At 41.1% G+C, this 21,107-nt stretch overlaps 1 protein-coding gene across 1 annotated transcript in view; it reads right to left on the reverse strand.

Moving 5' to 3' along the window:
• Positions 1-1,464: 1,464 nt before the first annotated feature.
• LOC120045607 (extracellular tyrosine-protein kinase PKDCC-like) overlaps positions 1,465-21,107 on the reverse strand; it is a 38,192-nt gene continuing 18,549 nt past the window's right edge. Inside the window, exons 4-7 of the mRNA XM_038990510.1 lie at positions 14,003-14,082; positions 11,861-11,968; positions 3,365-3,538; positions 1,465-1,971 (exon numbers count right to left, since the gene is read on the reverse strand). Coding sequence (XP_038846438.1) covers positions 1,886-1,971; positions 3,365-3,538; positions 11,861-11,968; positions 14,003-14,082 — 448 coding nt within the window. The 3' untranslated portion in view covers positions 1,465-1,885. The remainder of the gene's footprint in view (positions 1,972-3,364; positions 3,539-11,860; positions 11,969-14,002; positions 14,083-21,107) is intronic.

Below are 21,107 nucleotides of genomic sequence, written 5' to 3' on the forward strand. Positions count from 1 at the left end.
TGCCTCTGGAAGCAACATCAGCACAGGAACTGCTCATTGGGAGCTTCATGAAATGGGTTTCCATGGCTGAGCAGCAGCACGCATGCCTAAGATCGTCGGCTGGAGTGGTGTAAAGCTCGCCGTCATTGGACTCAGAGCAGTGGAAACACATTCTGGAGTGATGAATCACGCTACACCATCTGGCAGTCCGATGGATGAATCTGAGTTTGGTGGATGCCAGGAGAACGCTACCTGCCCGAATGCATAGTGCCAACTGTAAAGTTTGGTGGATGAGGAATAATGGTCTGGGGTTGTTTTTCATGGTCCGGGCTTGGCCCCATAAGCCGGATGTACACAGATGTAGCTGTCCCAGACAAGTTGTTGAGATCGGAGACAAAATCCTCATCCCTACAAAGGGGCGTGCGGCAGTCACCGATGCTCGTTTAATGTGAATGGGTCAGAGATGCAATTTGAGGGCTACTGATCTCGTCTTTGAGCAGTCCCAGACGTCCCCATATTCTCAAACATGTTTCATTTTATTGGCACACAATCTGAAATGCTCTTGTTGTGTGAGATGTGCAATGAAATGTTTTGAGAACGGTGACGAGCAATAACCGACGAGAGCTCCCAACAGAAGAAGCCAGTGAGATGATGACGTTGTTTAGCGTCACCCATAATGTGTAGACTCTCGAGAAGGTGTGATGAATACTACTAGTATGGGTTTGTACTTGCCTTTAATCAAAGTGTCAAATCGTTACAGCTCTGAAGTTCTAAAGCAATGCTATTGAATTCAAAATGTTGGCTAGATATTTCAACTCTGTATGGCGAGCGTGAAAAGATTTGATGCTGCTTTGGGCCACAGCTCGTTGTAGCTACATTAAATCTAATCTCATCATCACATCATTGTTTTCGCGAGACAATGTGGTATCAATAATCCTCAAGACCAAGTGAAGAATCTTACAGTGTGTGACCCACATCTGTGCCACATCATTTTGTGTGCGCACCACTACGTTGGCAAGACAAAAAGAAAATTACAGGAAAGATGTTTGTTTAATGTGAGAGGTTTAGCGATGTCAGGATTTTGAAAGCCGTGTAGTGTACACCCGGCTTTAGTTCCAGTGATTGGAAATCGTAACGCTACAGCATACAATGACATTCGAGACGATTCTGTGCTTCTAACTTTGTGGCAAAAGTTTGGGGACTGTTTCAGCATTGACAATGTCCCTGTGCACAAAGCGTGGTCCATACAGAAATTGTTTGTCGAGATTGGTGTGGAAGAACTTGATTGGCCTGCACAGAGCCCTGACCTCAACCCCATCGAACACCTTTGGGATGAATTGGAACGCCAACTGCGAGCCAGGACTAATCGCCTAACATCAGTGCCCGACCTCACTAATACTCTTGTGGCTGAATGGAAGCAAGTCTCCGCAGCAATGTTCCAACATCTAGTGGGAAGCCTTCCCAGAAGAGTGGAGGCTGTTGTAGCAGCAAAGGGGGACCAACTCCATATTAATACCCATGATTTTGATGAGCAGGTGTCCACATACTTTTGTTTCGGGGGCACAGGAGGGAAATCTCAGGCGTTCACTGTCACCCTTCTTAGCTAGGAAGGTAACCCCACTATACCCTGAGCTATAGCCTTGCACAACCCAGCATTTTCCTTCGGAGAACACATATGAAGAGCAATATTGTAAAATTGTTCTCCAAGTGATATTATTGCACTTCAGCGTGAGCTGGTGTGGGCTTCTCTATGCCCCGTGGAGGGCGTTGTCTAGGATCCATCTTCAACTCCCTCTGTCCGACCCATCCAATGGGGTGACTCACTAAGCCGTGAGGGCAAGCCCCATGAGCAGGTTAGCCAATCAGAGCGAGGTTTGGCAGTTAAGTCTCCTCCCCCTCCATTGATTCAGCTGCCCACTCTGACGTAGGTGACCCGTCCCTTGGCAGAGCTCAGACTGGCAGTGCCCGTCTTGAAGAATACAAGCTGGTGACCTGGGGACAAAGAAGAAGAAAAAAAAATGTGAAGAAAAAGTGGAAAAGTAGGAGAGACCGTAAGAGGAAGACATTGTGTTAAATCAAATCAAATTTATTTATATAGCCCTTCGTACATCAGCTGATATCTCAAAGTGCTGTACAGAAACCCAGCCTAAAACCCCAAACAGCAAGCAATGCAGGTGTAGAAGTTAAATGAGCTGAATGTACCCTAGCAAATGCGTACCTTCTACAATGTTAATTGCATGAATGCCATGACAATCGTACAATGCCAGAAATGGCAATTATTTTTGGAAAGAGACTGAAAAGAAAGAACTGCGGTGTGTAGAGGAGGTAGAGACAGAGAGAGATACTGTATGATGGGGGAGAGGGGGACGAAGAGGGAAGAGAAGGAATATGAAAGTGCTGTGGGTCTAGACGTGCCTGGTTCAATAAATAGTGATTGCCATGCTGATGTGCTCCCCTCAGACTAAGCTCTAATGAAGTGTGTGTGTGTGCCACCTACTAGAAAGGAGGGGTTAGTGATGAGAGACGACACTACTGAAGGCCCTGCCTCTGTTTGATCAGAGAGACGTCTGACAACGCTGGGTACTTTACCTCCCACATGCACACAAAAACACACACACACACACAGGGTACTTTATGGACAAAACAAACAGACACAGATACACACAGGCAGCCACACGAATGCAACCCACACATTGTCTTCAACCATACAACGATAACACTGTAGCGTGAACAAATATTCACTTGCTGTTGGCTGGGCTCCCCGCTTGTGCCATCAAACCCCTGCAACTAATCCAGAACTCTGCAGCCCGTCTGGTTTTTAACTTTCCCAAGTTCTCTCATGTCAACCCGCTCCTCCGAACACTCCATTGGCTTCCAGTCGAAGCTCGCATCCACTACAAGACCATGGTGCTAAACCTAAGGAGCAGCAAGAGGAACTGCCCTCCCTACCTTCAGGCTAACCCTACATCCTACACCCCAACCCAAAAACTCTGTTCTGCCACCTCAGGTCTCTTGGCCCTCCCACCCCTACAGGAGGGCAGCTCCCGCTCAGCCCAGTCCCAGCTCTTCTCTGTCCTGGCACCCCAATGGTGGAACCAGCTTCCACCTGAAGCAAGGACAGAGTCCCTGCACATCTTCCGAAATCCTCCTCCCCTTCCTCCTTCTTACCCCCCCCCCCCCCCCCAAAAAAAATATAAATATATATATAATAATAATAATTATCCCTTCTAGCTCTGACTCTACTGATAGCTATGTTATTAAGGAAAAATGTACTTTCTATTCCTGTGGTTGTCCCACCTAGCTATCTTAAGATGAATGCACTAAATTTAAGTCGCTCTGGATAAGAGTGTCTGCTAAATGACTGAAATGTAAATTTAACTCTTACCTGTCCAGGTGGTCTGATTGGTCAGTACAAATGCTTGGCACTGGGCGTGGCTCTCACACACACCAATAGCCTCTGTGATGCTGAAGACTGATAGCAGACATCCATCGTGCTGATAGGATGGCCAGCAGCGGTAGTTCTCCTCATGAATAGAGGCATCCACCACATGCTTATAGTCTGGAGAAGACAAGGAGAGAAGTAATTTAGTCAGCAAGGAAGGGTGTGTGTGTTTGTGTGTGTGTGTGCGAGCATGCATGTGTGCGTGTGTGTGTGTGCGTGCGTGCATATTTGTCACTGGCTGGGGGAGATGCACTGAGGGTCCTGCACACATGTAATGAGGTAGCTCATTGTGTGAGGGAAAGGGAAATATCTAGTCAGTTGTACAACTGAATGCCTTCAATTGAAATGTGTCTTCTGCATTTAACCCTATGACTAGGGTGGGTTATCTAGGTTGTTTTATGTCTATGTTGGCCTGGTATGGGTTCCCAATCAGAGGCAGCTGTTTATCCTTGTCTCTGATTGGGGATCATATATAGGCAGCCATTTCCCCACTGTTTTTTTGTGGGATCTTGTTTTGAGTCAGTGCATGTGGCACCTCCAGTACTGCACGGTCGTTGTTGGTTCCTTGTTTTGTTTTTTAAGTTTCACAAAATAAAAGATGTGGAACTCAGAGCACGCTGCGCCTTGGTCCGTTTATTCTACAAACGACCGTGACAGAATCAGAGAATACTGTACCTATCACTCCTAAATCTTAAATGGGACCCCCCCCAAACTTCTCCCTCCAACAATTTTTATACTTTGAAATAAAAGGTGATTCATAAAAAAAATAGATTGCATTTGAGTGTAAGCAGTTGCAATTTAAATGTACATTTACCATGCCAATAATTATTATATCAAATTACAGAGTGAATGACAAAATGCTCAACATTGTTTTAACCAGATTCAGGGTTCCCCTAAGGATCCACTAACATAATGAGTGTGTTCGACGGACATTTAATAAAAGCAAAACCGAAATAGAAAAATACAAAATAAATAAAATTAAATAAATTCGCTTTGCCAAGGCTCATATCAAAATACTGCTTCTAGCCAATAGATACATGTTGTAGAATAGAATAGTCTGTTTTGTGTCCCGGGTTTTATGCTCAGTAGAGCAAGCCTTATTTCTCAGAGTGTTCTCAAGTGGAACAATAACTCCATAGATATACTGTACAACCACAGTACGTTACTGATTAAGCCTGACCAGACATGGTTAGCTGGATCTGATGTGGAAAATAGAATCTTGAGTGCATGGCTACCCAACTTAGTTGCAACTAACCATATACAAGTATCAATAAGTCGTTTGAATGGTCAGACTTTTGAATTTCAACAATGTATATGATAATGTGCAGTATCATGTATATAACACAGTCATGCTCTTGATTTAAGTGGGCTAGGGTCATGTGGGGTTTTGGTTGGTGAGTAGCATGATTGATGTGTGGCAATTGTCATTTTCATGTATAATTAACAAAAATATAAACTCAACATGCAACATTTTCAAAGATTTTACTGAGTTACAGTTCATATAAGGAAATCAGTCAATTTAAATAAATGAATTAGCCACTAAAACTATGGATTTCACATGATTGGGAATACAGATATGCATCTGTTGGTCACAGATACCTTAAAAAAAAGGTAGAGGCCTGGATCACAAAACCAGTCAGTATCTGGTGTGACCACCATCTGCCTCATGCTGCGCGACACATCTCCTTTGCATAGTGTTGATCAGGCTGTTAATTGTGGCCTGTGGAATGTTGTCCCACTCCTCTTCAATGGATGTGCGAAGTTGCTGGATATTGAGGGGAACTGGAACACGATCCAGAGCATTCCAAACATGCTCAATGGGTGACATGTCAGGTGAGTATACAGGCCATGGAAGAACTGGGACATTTTCAGCTTCCATTGTGTACAGATCCTTGCCTGCCCATATCATAACCACACTACCAGAATGGGGCAAACCGCTCGCCCACACAACACCATACACATTGTCTGCTGTTGTGAGGCCGGTTGGAGATTCTGCCAAATTCTCTAAAATGACATTGGAGGCGGTTTATGGTAGAGAAATGAACATTCAATTATCTGGAAGCAACTCTGGTGGGCATTCCTGCAGTCAGCATGCCAATTGCACACTTCCTCAAAACTTGAGACATCTGTGGCATTGTGTTGTGTGACAAAACTGCACATTTTAGAGTAGCCTAAAACAAGGTGCACCTGTGTAATGATCATACTGTTAAATCAGCTTCTTGATATGCCACACCTGTCAGGTGGATGGTTTATCTTGGCAAAGGAGAAATGCTCACTAACAGGGATGTAAATACATTTGTAGACAACATTTGAGAGAAATAAACGTTTTGTGCTTATGGAACATTTCTGATATATTTTATTTCAGCCCATGAAAAATGGGACCAACACTTTACATGTTGCATTTATATTTTTGTTCAGATTTGTTCTATGCTACTTTCTCTAGAGGTAAGAAACATTACTGACTATGATTACAATTACTGGCTATTGTAATGCTGATCTTTGTATGCTAATAGTGAGGCTTCCACGGTTTCATCGCAAATGGCTGTGATTACGCTGTGGTTCTGATGACTAGAAACTACACTCTACAAGGTCCAGTCAGCAAGATGGCTCTGTGTGTGTGTGTGTGTCTTTCATCCCAAATGTGCTTACTTGTACAGTACCACACCTACTCATTCAATGGTTTTTCTTTATTTTTACTATTTTCTACATTGTAAAATAATAGTGAAGACATCAAAACTACGAAATAACACATATGGAATCATGTAGTAACCTAAAAAAAGTGTTAAACAAATCAAAATATATTTTATATGAGATTCTTCAAAGTAGCCACCCTTTGCCTTGATGACAGCTTTGCACACTCTTGGCATTCTCTCAACCAGCTTCATGAGGAGTGCTTTTCCAACAGTTCTCACATGTGACTCGTTTCAGGAAACTAGGCATATGTCGCGCGTCACTACTTCACAGGAGAGCCATTTGAACAGAATTGCCTTCTCGAAATGGCTTTCATGTGCCTTAATAACAAACTTGTATGCCACCTGTAAATATTAATACAATTGTTAAATTACGAGCCTAGCTGGTTTATCCACAGAAAAAGACAGCAACATGATTGGCTGAAATAATGAGTGGGCTGGACATGCCGAGAGATGAGTTCGGATTGGTCTGCCATGTAGCAGGCTTCTGTCTATTTAAGCGTAGTAAAACTGCATAACTGTTGCACTCCACTTTCTGTAGGACCGAGTTTTAAAAATCAGTGGAATTAGACTACGATAGATAAGGAGATGGAGAAAACACTTCTCTGGATTACGTCTTCAAACTAAGGGCAACCATAGCATCCGTGACAGAGAGCGAGAAGCGTACATCTAGCGTGCTACATTTTCAGATATTAAACATTTCTAATTTTGTCAAAATAGTTTTCATTTCAAGTTAAAATGTACTGTTAGCTAGCTAGCTAACATTAGCTGACTGGCTCATTAGCTAACGTTACGTGTATGATCTGTGTAGTAATATTATTTGTATATCAGAGCCATTTGCTTTGCTAGTTGTAGCCTAATGTTAGCTAGCTAACATTGAACCTGGTTGGTTATCTACCTGCTGATTCATGTAGGGTAGTAACGTCATGAGTTGGGATTATGGTTCATTGTTTAGCTAGCTAGCTACATGTCTTTACAAAAGACTCTATTATGCAAGTATCCATTTCAATAGAATGTTCATGATGTCACTGCGACAGCTGTTGATAGATGTAGCTGCTAAATTCGCTCTGGCTATCTACACGTCTGAGTGTGCCAGAGTGCAGAATATCTGACACATTTATGAATGCTCAACACCCATTGAATATGGCCGGTGTCAGTAAACGTTGTCAAAAAAGTGTAAATTGTTACCAACAGCACAGTTGCAGTCACCAACGCTCTGGATAACATAAAAACAGCCTAACCAGCTCTGCTAGGGCGAGTAAATTGGTCAGTGAGCTGTTCTCTCATTTGTCTCTGGAAGTAGCTAGCCAACGCTAGCCAGTTAGCTTGGGTACTTGACTGCTGTTGTTATGACAGAACGCTAGGATCAACCCTTATAGAGATGGGTGGGCTAAAGCTTAAGAGGGTGTGAACGATGCTGAATGGATGTAGACAAAGAAGAACTCTCCAGTAGGTGTACCAACACATTCAAAGGCCATTTTCTCAAAAGTGAGGTTACAAGTTTACAACTTTCAAAGCAGAATTACTTTCCCATTGTTCCTCACCTGTAGTGTATGATATACCATTTTCTAACTCTGAGTCTATACTTTTATCCAATGTAAAAAACAAAATTTCAAATGTTGCTTTATAAGACTGAATCGAGCCGGTCAGTCACATATGCCGAGCACTTGTTGGATGCTTTTACTTTACTCTGTGGTCCAACTCATCCCAAACCATCTCAATTGGGTTGAGGTCGGGGGATTGTTGATGCCAGGTCATCTGATGCAGCACTCCATCACTCTCCTGCTTGGTCAACTAGCCCTTTTACACAGCTTGGAGGTGTGTTTTGGGTCCTTATCCTGTTGAAAAACAAATGATAGTCCCACTAAACACAAACCAGATGGGATGGAGTATTGCTGCAGAATGCTGTGGTAGCCATGCTGGTTAAGTGTGCCTTGAATTTTAAATAAATCACAGACAGTGTCACCAGCAAAACACCCCCACACCATCACTCCTCCATGCTTCACGGTGGGAACCACACATGCGGAGATCATCCGTTCACCTACTCTGCGTCTCACAAAGACAAGGAGGTTGAAAGCAATTTTTTTTAATTTGGACTCATTAGACCAAAGGACGGACTTCCAACAGTCTAATGAATATTGCTCATGTTTCTTGGCCCAAGCAAGTCTCTTCCTATTATTGGTGTCCTTTAGTAGTGGTTTCTTTGTAGCAATTCGACCATGAAGACCTGATTCACGCAGTCTCCTCTGAACAGTTGATGTTGAGACGTGTCTCTTACTTGAACTCTGTGAAGGATTTATTTGGGCTGCAATCTGAGGCTGGTAACTCTAATGAACTTATCCTCTGCAGCAGAGGTAACTCTGGGTCTTCCATTGCTGTGGCGGTCCTCATGAGAGCCAGTTTCATCATAGCGCTTGATGGTTTTGGCGACTGCACTTGAAGAAACTTTCAAAGTTCTTGGAATTTTCCGGATTGACTGACCTTCATGTCTTAAAGTGTGATAGACTGTCGTTTCTCTTTGCTTATTTGAGCAGTTCTTGCCAAAATATGGACTTGGTCTTTTACCAAATAGGGCTATCTTCTGTATACCACCCCTACCTTATCATAACACAACTGATTGGCTCAAATGCATTAAGAAGGAAAGAAATTCCACAAATTAACTTTGAACAATGCACACCTGTTCATTGAAATGCATTCCAGGTGACTACCTCATGAAGCTGGTTGAGAGAATGCCAAGTGTGTCATCAAGGCAAAGGGTGGCTACTTTGAAGAATCTCAAATATAAAATATATTTTGATTTGTTTAACACTTTTTTAGTTACTACATGATTCCATATGTGTTATTTAATAGATTTTATGTCTTCACTATTATTCTACAATGTAGAACATAGTAAAAATAAAGAAAAACCCTTGAGTAGGTGTTTCCAAACTTTTGACTAGTACTGTATTTGCATGATAATGAGCATTTGTGTCCCGATTTAGGAAACTAGGCGTATGTCGCAAGTCACGACTTCACAGGAGAGCCGTTTGAAAGTACAAATGTGTTTTTTTGCAGAAATGCCTTCTCGAACATGTGAACTTTCATGTGCCTTAATAACAAACTTATAAGCCATCTGTAAATATGAATAAAATTGTTAAATTATGAGCCTTGTTGGTTAAGCCAAAGAAAAAGACAGCAACCTTCCAACTAGCCATGATTGGCTGAGAATGAGTGGGCTGGACATGCAGAGAAAGAAGTTCGGGATTGGTCTGCCATATTGAAGGCGTCTGTCTAATTGAGCTCGTCAGTCTGTGTGGGTAATAAGTGTTGCTGTGGTTCATTGTTTACCTAGTTAGCTAGCTATATGTTTTAAGCTAAAGTGTACTGTAAGCTAGCTAGCTAACGTTAGCTGGCTGGCTCCCTAGCAGACATTATTATTCATTTCCCAGAGCTGTTTGCTTTTCTAGTTAGAGCCTAATGTTAGGCAGTGTTGGCACTTTGTTCATTGTTGTTTAACTAGCTAACGTTAGCTGGCTGGCTCGTTAGCTAACATTACGTGACGTGTGTACAACACCTGTTGAATATGGCCAGTGTCAGTAAACGTCTGCAAAAAAAGCACAATGAAATTGCTGCCAACAGAGCTGGTTAGGCTGTTTTCTTGTTATCCAGAGGTAAATAAATAATCGGCCAGTGCGTCATGTGCGCTCCGAGAGCGAAACAAGACGGGTGGGGCTAAAGCTTAAGAGGGTGTGAACGATGCCGAATGGGTGTAGACAAAGAAGAGCTCTTCACTAGATACCAAAACATTCAAAGGCGATTTTCTCAAAAGTGAGTTTACAAGTTGATCAACTTTCAAAGCAGAATGACTTTCCCATTGTTCCTCAAATGCAGTGTATGATATACCATTCTGTAGCTCTGAGTCTCTACATTTAACCAATGTAAAAAACACCGTTTCACATTTTGCTACATAAGACCGAATCCAGGTGGTGAGTCACATGTGTGTACTGGTTAGTATGTGACCCATGAATCAACAAAGAAATAGATGTTTCAGTAGCCCGTAGGTTGTGTTTTTAACTGAGACAGACACATATACCATGTACATTAAGCGGTGTAATCATCTGTACTTATCCTACACAATCAGGATCCAGTTGTCCTATGGTCTGTGGGTTTAACTAAGCTTCACAGGACTGTGACAATGGGCCAGATGAGAAGAGGAGGGCAGCTTCAAAGCAAGTCCCCACCCCCCTTTAAAAGCCTCCCAGCCCGTGAATCATTGAGTCGGTTTTTCTCTTTCTCTGTTACTTATTCTCTTTGGTCGTCTTGGAATCTAATACTTTTAAAATTTCCAGACTACTCTTTTTGGTGTTGGAATAAGGAATAGACATCACAACACTGCTCTCTCTCTCTTTCTCTGTCACTGTCTCTCTCCCCCTCAATCTCTATCCTTCCACCCTCTCTCTCTATACTGTATAGATATAGATATATATCAGTGTCATGCCTGGCTGGGCCAGGAGAAGTCCTGGTGATTTACAGGGAGGGTTTACACACCTGCTTGAAGAGGAAGAAAGATGGCAGGAGGGGAGCAGGACAGAATGTCTCCGTGTACGACCTCTTCAAGATTTACTGTGTGGAAGTACACACACACACACGCATGTACGCACTCACACACCCGCGCGCCGGCCCCCCTGCATGCGTGGCAACAGACAGCAGTGCTCCGGGTAGTAAATAACTACTGCTATTAGACGCTTTATGGCTGTCATTAATGCTTTATGGAGCGCTCGCTTTCTCTAAATGCAGGACTTAACAGCGCCTAGAAATGACATGATGGGGATAGAAAACAAGGAGAGCAGGGGAGGAGGAGGAGGGCTGAAGGGAAGCATGCACAGGAGTGTAATCGCGGGAAAAAAAGCACATGACGCAAGGCCACATTCCACAAGGAAGCCCTGCACGGGCGAACACTAGCCACTGAGAGTGACCCTACCAGTGTTCCTGTGTGATCGTGCTGTTCTGTGTCAGTGAGAGAGGAGCTCAGGTTGGAGACTGGCGAGTGAGAGGCCTACTGGAGCAGCAGTGTCTTTGTAAAGGTTAAGCAGACACTGTGTTCGGCCCCTTGGGCTGTGAGCACTCGTCGGTCAACAACTGTCTGGGTTTACTTTACACTGCCAACGGAGCGAGGCGAGGAGACACTGAAGGAGGCCAGGAAGGGAGAGAGAAAGAACATGTGAAAGTAAAAGACGACGAGCAAGGGGCACCAAGTGAATGTAAGACAGTGAAAACAGAATCCTCCGGAATGGAATGGAAAAAGGTGAAAGGATAGAGAAGGAAAGCTGTCGAGCAAAGACGAGAAGGAGACGGACTGAGCGGGAGAGAGAGAGAGCTCACACTCACCTCTCTCCTCCCAATGCACCATGCGATTAGAAGACATGTCAGTCTCTCCCATCCCCCATTGAGTTCACTCACGTTATATACATTTTCATATTTTTAATCTCATTACTATTATTTGTCCGGAGTATATCTGATCATAGCTCTCTCTCTCCCCACCTCAATCCCCTGGGCACACGCACACACACACACACACACACACACACACACACACACACACACACACACACACACACACACACACACACACATCTGTTTAACTATCCTTGTGGGGACCAAACATTTGATTCCCATTCAAAATCCAATTTTCCCTAACCCCTAACCCTAACCCATAATCTAATCTAACCTGAACCTGTGTGTGTGTGTGTGTGTGTGTGTGCATATTTACCTCTTATGTGTGTCTGTGTGCTGTTCTGCAGGTAAAATCCATTTCTGTACAGGTGCAACACTTTCTCCAACTGAAGCAGCGTCTCATCTATCCCCCATATCAGCTCTCCTGAAACCAACAGGAAGTAACATTCAGATAGTGCAACACAGTTTAAACTCTACACGTCAAACAAAATTCCACAGAACAAAGGTTATGACCTATTATTATAGCGACATTAAAGCATACCATTCAACCAAATCTGTGAGGAACAAAAATGGCGTACAATAGCACAGACAAAAGAGGCCCAGCTCAGTCTTTGAACACGGATCAAGGGACATGGGGCAGTGTCTGTGTTTGCTTCCCTTATAGTAGACACTGATCGGAGGTCGTTAAGCTCTCTGTCTGACTACGAGAGATAGGATCACCTGACCCATCCCCCAGTTCGTACACACACGCACAAACACACACAGACGTGCACTGATGCACATACACTCATACACACACAGCCCGCCCACGTGGCTTGCATCTTCACGGCCTGTTGTGTCCCAGTAAAACAGATCTCAAACACCCGGCTGACATACCAGCACTCTGATGAGAAGCCTGATAGGAGGGAGAGGAGTGAGGAAAAGGAAAGAGAGAGCAAAGGGGAAGAGAGAGATAGATGAGAGAGATATATGAGAGAGAGATATATGAGAGAGAGATATATGAGAGAGAGAGAGAGAGAGAGAGAGAGAGATCCATCTCAGGCATTTAACATGGATAGCACTGAGCCAGTCTATGTATAGTGGTAGCTTCATATCTTAGCAAAACAGTAACTAGTGAGAAGCCGAGAGAGGGCACCCACACCCACAACCTGGTTGAATCAACGTTGTTTCAACATCATTTCAACAACAACAAAATGTTATGACATTGAATCAATGTGGAAAACTGATTGGATTTGCAAAAAGTCATCACCATACAGACATTTCAGGATTTCTTGTCTCTTTTTCACCCAACTTTTAACCTAAATCCAGTGACATGGTTGAAAGTTTTGTTGATTCACTTCGAATTCCGTTCAAAGGTTTGGGGTCACTTAGGAATGTCCTTGTTTTTTGAATAAAAACTCATTTTTGTCCATTAAAATAACATCAAATTGATCATAAATACAGTGTAGACATTGTTAATGTTGTAAATGACTATTGTAGCTGGAAACGGCAGATTTTTTAATGGAATATCTACATAGGCGTACAGAGGCCCATTATCAGTAACCATCACTCCTGTGTTCCAATAGCACACTGTGTTAGCTAATCCAAGTTTATCTTTTAAATGGCTAATTGATCATTAGAAAATCCTTTTGCAATTATGTTAGCACAGCTGAAAACTGTTGTGCTAATTATAGAAGAAATAAAACTGGCCTTCTTTAGACTAGTTGAGTATCTGGAGCATCAGCATTTGTGGGTTCGATTACAGGCTCAAAATGGCCAGGAATAAAGGACATTCTTCTGAAACTCGTCAGTCTATTCTTGCTCTGAGAAATGCTGGCCTTCTAGGCAGAGTTCCTCTATCCAGTGTCTGTGTTCTTTTGCCCATCTTAATCTTTTATTTTTATTGGCCTGTCTGAGATATGGCTTTTTCTTTGCAACTCTGCCTAGAAGGCCAGCATCCCGGAGTTGCCTCTTCACTGTTGACGTTAAGACTGGTGTTTTGCGGGTACTATTTAATGAAGCTGCCAGTTGAGAACTTGTGAGGCGTCTTTTTCTCAGACTAGACACTCTGATGTACTTGTTCTCTTGCTCAGTTGTGCACTGGGGCCTCCCACTCCTCTTTCTATTCTGGTTAGAGACAGTTTGCACTGTTCTGTGAAGGAAGTAGTACACAGCGTTGTACGAGATCTTCAGTTTCTTGGCAATGGTTGCTGATAATGAGCCTCTGTACGCCTATGTAGATATTCAATTTAATAAATCTGCCATTTCCAGGTGCAATAGTCATTTACATAACATTAACAATAACATTAACAATGTCTACACTGTATTTATGATCATTTTGATATTATTTTAATTGACAAAAAATGTGCTTTTTAAAAAAAAACAAGGACATTCCTAAGTGACCCCAAACTTTTGAACGTTAGTTTATATAAAAAAATATGTGATGTTGAACTGACGTCTGTCCCCAGTGGGCACTCACCTGTGGAGTTGACTATCTTGTCCAGTAGGGGTCTTAGAGTGGGTGGGGCACTGTGAGGCAGCAAGTATGTAAAGAAGAACCTGGAAATTAAAATCAACACCTCAGTTTCAAACACAATAGCTGTATTATTTGACTTCAGTTCTTGCCTGGTTTAGATCTTATCAGTCATAAAGATATTGGTTTGTTTTTGTGTATAGTTTGTCCTCCGACAAATCCTAGGTAAGTTTCGGTGTTCAAGGTTTCATTCTAGGACCACTAATGTTTTCACTATATATGCTACCTCTTATGTCATTTGGAAACACAATGTCAACTTTGACTGCTATGCGGGTGATATACAGCTGTACATTTCGATGAAACATGGTGAAGCCTCAAAATTGCCTACCCTGGTGGACGGCGGACAATTTTCTACTTTTAAACTCAGACAAAACAGAGATGCTAGTTTTAGGTTCCAAGAAATAAAGAGATCTGTTGTCGGATCTGACAATGAATCTCCAACGTTGTGTAGTTGTCTCAAATAAATCTGTGAAGGACCTTGGTCTATCTTTCGATGAACATATCAAAAATATTTTAATTTTCAGCTTTTTTCTGTCTTTGTAACATTGCAAAAATCTGAAACTTTTTGTCAAAATTATGCAGAAAAGCTATTCCATTCTTTTGTCACTTTAAGATTAGACTACTGCAATGCCTTACTCTCTGGCTACCTGGATAAGGCACAAAATAAACTTCAGCTAGTGCAAAATATGTCTGCTAGAATTTAGACTATAACTCACATGTTTATTTTTATTTTTTATTATTACAGTGCTAGCCACTGGCTCCCTGTTAAAGCCCACATGCAGTTGTTTTAATGAAATGTTTTAATCATCACTGTATGTCTAATAAATCACTGTGTGTGTTTATTTCGTGATAATACTGTAACTCCAAATATACTTATAGCCCTTTCTTTCAGTCAAATGACCTAGTGGCATGGGTGTAATGATATCAAAATCTTTCATAATTTCAAAATTCATAAACATTAAAAAAAAGTCAGTGTTTCTATGTCAAAGGGTTTTATTATATTTCAGTCTTCTGTGGTAGTGTAATATTGGGATGCAATCTCAAAATTGAATACATTTCAACTCTATATCTGACATGGTGCAGGTGTCTTATTTTTTAAAGCCCATAACCATGTGTGTGAGGTGTATACTTTTGTTTCAAAGTAGATTTCTTTAAGACGACCAAGTAACACACTGTGTGACCCTGGTTTAGCCCACTGCCGTAAAAGGTTATCATTTACTTCCCTGAGCCTCTTTTTGACATTGAAATGCTTGGTCTAATCATGTGCGTGTTGATACAAATGTTAATATATTTACAGACACAGCCCTGATTGGCAGATAGGATCATCCAGACTCTAGAGCAGGGGACGGCAACAGGCCGTTGTTTATTGGGGCCCTCTAAAGTTTTTGTAAATAAAATACTAAAATCACCTGGAATTCAGCTAAAAATGTATTTAATTTAAATCTGTTTACCAAGTATTCCCACGAATAAAAAAAGAGACATACAGTGCCCTCAGTAATTATTGGGACAGTAAAGCATTTGTTCTTCTTTTGGCTCTATACTTCAAAACTTTGGATTTGAAATCAAACAATGACTATGAGGTTAAAGTGCAGACTGTCAGCTTTCATTTGAATGAAATTACAGTACTTTTTGTACATAGTCCCTCCCCCCCATTTTAGCGGAACAAAGGTATTGGGACAAATTCACTTGTGTATTAAAGTAGTACAAATGTAAGTATTTGGTCCCATATTCATAGCATGCAATAACTACATGAAGCTTGTGACTCCAGTGATAGTCAAGACCAATTCAAGACTAAGACCGGAGCAAATCGGGTCTGAGTCAAGACCAAGATCGGGGGGGTGGGCAAAACCGAATCAAAAACCGAGACCGGGAGGGGGACAAGGGTTCCGAGACCGAGTCAAGACCAAGACCAGAAAAATGCGAGTACAATTCAAGACTATGATTGTAATTTTGCCAAATCACCACCGTAATAAAAGTTCAAAATGTCCAGTATTTCTGTGTTCAAATTTCAGAACATATGGATTCTTTAGATATTCAGAATAGTGGAAAAAAATGCATGCTGAGGAAATTACAAATGATTACTAACCCAAACAAAGTGGGGACCAAAGGACCTTCTACACCTTCAGAGAAGTGCTAAGAATTTCTAAAATAATAATTATAATAATATAATAATAATATTATTATTTTCAATGATGTTCTGATTTAATCTCTTCAGTTTTTGTTGGAAAGGAAAGGGTTAACAGTGAATAGAAAAAAAGATCCAATCAGGATTTTTCTTTGCTGGTCTCTGGTGAGATTTTTTATTTTTATTTTATTTCACCTTTACTTAACCAGGTAGGCTAGTTGAGAACAAGTTCTCATTTACAACTGCGACCTGGCCAAGATAAAGCATAGCAGTGTGAACAGACAACAACACAGAGTCACACAGATAAATCTAGCTTGCTAAATCAGCCATTGGCTAGGCCATTAGAAGCTAGATAAAGGCATCTGTCATTCAACTGTATTAGGGCAACATTTGGGAGTGACAGTGGAATCCACTAATCACATTTTCACTTAATGGGTGGGACCATTATTACCAAACTTATGGAAACTCTGCCTTCTTGAAGGCCAACAGGTCACTGTGCAATAGCTAGCAGTAGTTTTCCCATGGTCTAGCTAGCTAGCTTTTGTTGTTGGCTAGTTTGCAGTGGCTATATCAGGTGTTGTCAAAGAGGATGTTATTGCTAATTTGTTAGCCTCTCCCTTTTCAAGAATAACGTTCAACAAGAAGTTATTACGTTTCAAATCATCATCATCTGGTGAGTGGAACTGTGTTTTTTATTGCACTGTGCTTGCTGTTGTTAGCCATCTCTTTGAAAATAACGTGTGTGTGAAATGTTGTTGCATTTAAAGTGGAAGTGAAAGTATTTTAGCAACATGAAATCTTATTCATCTCTGTTCATATACACCCCCAGGAAGAATATGACACTTTTTAAAACATTTCTGACAACCGACCACTTAGATATGGTAATTTTCACGTTCTCATAAATTCCTAGAATGTTAAGGAATTATTTATACTAAGGCATTTGTGAAAATGCTATAGCAATATAGAGTGGGAAAGCAGCCGTGCGTTTGGACAATTAATAGACACTGCAATAAATAAAACTGAATGAAAACAGGTTGGTGTGCTATAGTCAGGTAGCCTAGTGGTTAGAGCATTGGGCCAGTAACCAAAAGGTTGTTGGATCAAATCCCTGAGCTGACATAGTAAAAATCTGTCACTCTGCCCCCGAGCAAGGCAGTTAACCCGCTGTTCCCCGGGCGCTGAAGACGTGGATGTCGATTATGGCAGCCCCTGCAACTCTCCGATTCAGGGGGGTTGAGTTAAATGCCGAAGACACATTTCATTTGAATGCATTCAGTTGTACAACTGACTAGGTATCCCCTTTTCCCAATCAGAGCTACAGTAGGCCTTTACACAAACAAGCCATTTGACACACGGGCCTGCCATCATTCACTTTGAACTGGACTGTGTGTTCACAGGCAGTAGCAACAGCGCGACTTTAGATCATTAGAACGCATTCGCCAAAAGCGTAAAAATACACCTGAATGGATTTCTGCAAATATGTAAACACCACAGGAGTCCTCTTACATTTGGGAACTTTACAGTCTTATTGATCAAACCACTATGAAAAGGTAGGCTTGCTCTCCCTTAGTTATGCACATTAACAACAAGGTCAACAACTAATGCTAGCCAGAGCAAGATGAGCTAAAATCTAATGATGGAACATTAGATAAACCTTCTCAAACTTTTTCAGGTAGTTGGCCATCAAAATTGCACTGATAAACGGCAAGGAATTGTAGCCTCCTTGACTTCTGCAGCTTGCCTGCCAATGTATGCTTGTCCCAACCAAGCATCCAAGCTAACTGGCTAAAGTTGGCTAGCTAGTTACTTCTCAACACAAATGAGAGAACACCTCACTCTGACCATTTTACTCCCCGTACGGCTGTTTAGGCTGGTTAGGCAGTTTACATGTTATCTAGAGCATTCTTGACTAACCAGTACTTTTTTTTGCCTACGTTTACTGACACTGGTCGAATTCAGCGGGTGTTGCACGTTTGTAAATTCATCAGTTGTTCTGCGCTCTGGCACACTCAGAAGAGAGTGCTCTGAAATCGGAGTGGATAGCCAGAGTGAATTTGCGAACGCAAGATATATGCTAACTGGATAACAGTTGTTTAATTTCTTGCTAGCTAACCAAATAACACCTGCATCTCTAGCTGTGTATAGCCACCGAAAAACAATATGAAGGGAAAAAGTCAGTCACTCACCCACTCCTCCAATGGCATGACATAACATCCTCCTAGCTAACGTTAGACTCAATGTTTTAGGCTTGCTACATAAATAGATACGCTAGCATATTAGCCATGTTTGGACTAACTTGTGATCATTGCCCTTGCTAGATTGATTGTATTGATTGATGGACATTCCCAGCCTTAGTTACATTCACCCATTTTTGTCCAGAATATTGAGTCATTGAAACCCAAATAGTGCCTCCCGAATGGGGGCAGCCAAACAATGTACCAGGCCAGCTGTGATTTACAACCTGAAGGCAATATTTTTGGGACTACCAAGAAATGTATTGGTGAATTATATTAATTATGCATTAGACTGCATACATCTATTCTGCCAACAATGCCTTAAAGTACGTCATGGAACGTTGAGTCAAATATAACCTATTTTTAAAGCCTTTTATGAAGTTGGTTTTGTAGCATAAATTGGGAATTTGATATTTTTTACTGATATTATGATTGTTTCATATCTGCAAAGTAGATAAAACGCTGTCAGTTCCACTTTTAAACTTCTTTGGGATCGGTGTCCCATCCACAGGACGGTTGAGCTAACGTAGGCTAATGCGATTAGCATGAGGTTGTAAGTAACAAGAACATTTCCCAGGACATAGACATATCTGATATTGGCAGAAAGCTTAAATACATGTTAATCTAATTGCACTGTCCAATTTACAGTAGCTATTAGTGAAAGAATACCATGCTATTGCTGGAGGAAAGTGCACAGTTTTGAACATGAAAAGTTATTATAAACAAATTAGGCACATTTGGGTAGTCTTGATACAAAATGTTGAACAGAAATGCAATGGTTCATAGGATCAGTCTAAAACGTTGCACATATACTGCTGCCATCTAGTGGCCAAAATTGGGGAAAAGGGGCGGATCCTTTAGAGGTTCAACTTTAGGTCACTGGTTACTTTGTGTGCTAAACGTGAAATGTTTTTTGCAATGGGAAGTAATAGTTGTACATATCGATTGGGAAATGCTTAATGTTTGTGTTTTTGTATTCTTATGATTGGGACCTACTGGCTTATTATGTCTGAGTTTATGGACTGCTTATCCTTTAACATCATGCTGTGTGACTGCTGTCTTTCCATCGGCCCTATTCAGTGGTGTAGTGGTGCCTGGATAAGTGGGTATACTCTAATTTTGTCAAAGATTTTACCATCTTTATTGATTTATCAAAAGCATTTGACTTAGTTGATCATTCTATTTTACTAGGAAAACTTCAAAACATTGGTTTCACTAATAGATCCCCAAACTGAAATCCATGCATATCTTAGCAATAGAAAAACATTTGTTTCATACAAGGACACAAATCGCATCTTCTTGGACTCAGAAGTTCAGTATTGGTTCCCCTTCTTTTCTCTATATTCATAAATAAATTGCCTCCAATGTGTCAGAATACACATGTTCACTTGTACGCTGATGATACAATGCTCTAAACATCAGGTTCAAATATTTTGTAGACACAAGCAACTCTCCAAGTAGATTTTAACACTTTCTAAAAATGGTTTCTAGCAAATAATTTGGTTTTAAATCAAACAAAGTCCTATATCATGATGTATGGTACACAGCAAAGAATGAACTAATTGCAGCATTACTGCAAAAATGGAAGAGGCAAGTGGAAGGGGGAGAAAGTAAGGAACTTGTCTGTCGGCCCTGCATTAAAGACCAAAATTGGTTAAAGAAAACTTGATGAATAAAAAGGTATACCAATTTCATTTAAGCACCAAAACATGTACAGTTGTGCCATATAGAATGCTAAATAGTTGGGAAGATATTTGATGTATTGATTCCATGGAACATCTCAAGGATGATCAATGGAAACACGATGCACCTGAGCTCAATTTCGAGTCTCGTAGCAAAGGGTCTGAATACCTACGTAAATAAGTTATTTCTGTTTTTTTTATTTTCAATAAATGTGCAAACATTTCTAAAATCATGCTTTCGGTTTGTCATTATGGGTATTGTGTGTTGATTGATGAGGATTTTTTAAAATCCACTTTACAATAAATCAAGGTGCCTGAATACTTTCCCGAATGCACTGTATATATGTACAGTATTATAACTAATTTGCTTTAGTTGTATTAGTAGTTGTAACAGTAGTTTTTATTAGTAGTTTTTATTAGTAGTAGTACAAAACGTTTTTATGCTGTTAAAATTGATGTAATTTTTGAAATTACTATTACTATTTCATTGTTATTAGACAGTAGTTGGCATAATATTGTTACTAAGTATAGCTTTGGTTCTTTTCATTTGGACATTTGAAAACGAGATGGTGCATCTCAAGAGATGTCATCATGCAAATGTTTTCATAAATAAATAAAATTATAAAGGTATGAAATAATTTACATTTTCAAATACAATCTCTTTTGAGGCTTAGTTGTGGTAAATTGGCAGTGTACTATCCGCTCTTAAAAAATCCTCCCGCCTCTGAATGTAGTTGCCTACCCCTGCTCTAGATCCTACCCCTCTTACCCCTTCAAAGTAGGAGGATACATATGCAAATAAAAGAGGACTGGTCATTGGTCAGAATAATCAGATCAGATTGTGATGTCATGCTGTGGGCCAAAAATGCCATCCCACCTGAACAGGCTTTTTGCCCCCCACTAAAATGGCATTATCATGACTGCACTGCCCCGTTACGACAAGGGCTGAATTCAAGCCCTTGCTACATACCTACATGGCCCATCCAAATTTCTGCAGACCCACACATTAA

The sequence above is a fragment of the Salvelinus namaycush genome, chromosome 4, assembly GCF_016432855.1.
Source record: "Salvelinus namaycush isolate Seneca chromosome 4, SaNama_1.0, whole genome shotgun sequence".
Lineage (NCBI taxonomy): Eukaryota > Metazoa > Chordata > Actinopteri > Salmoniformes > Salmonidae > Salvelinus > Salvelinus namaycush.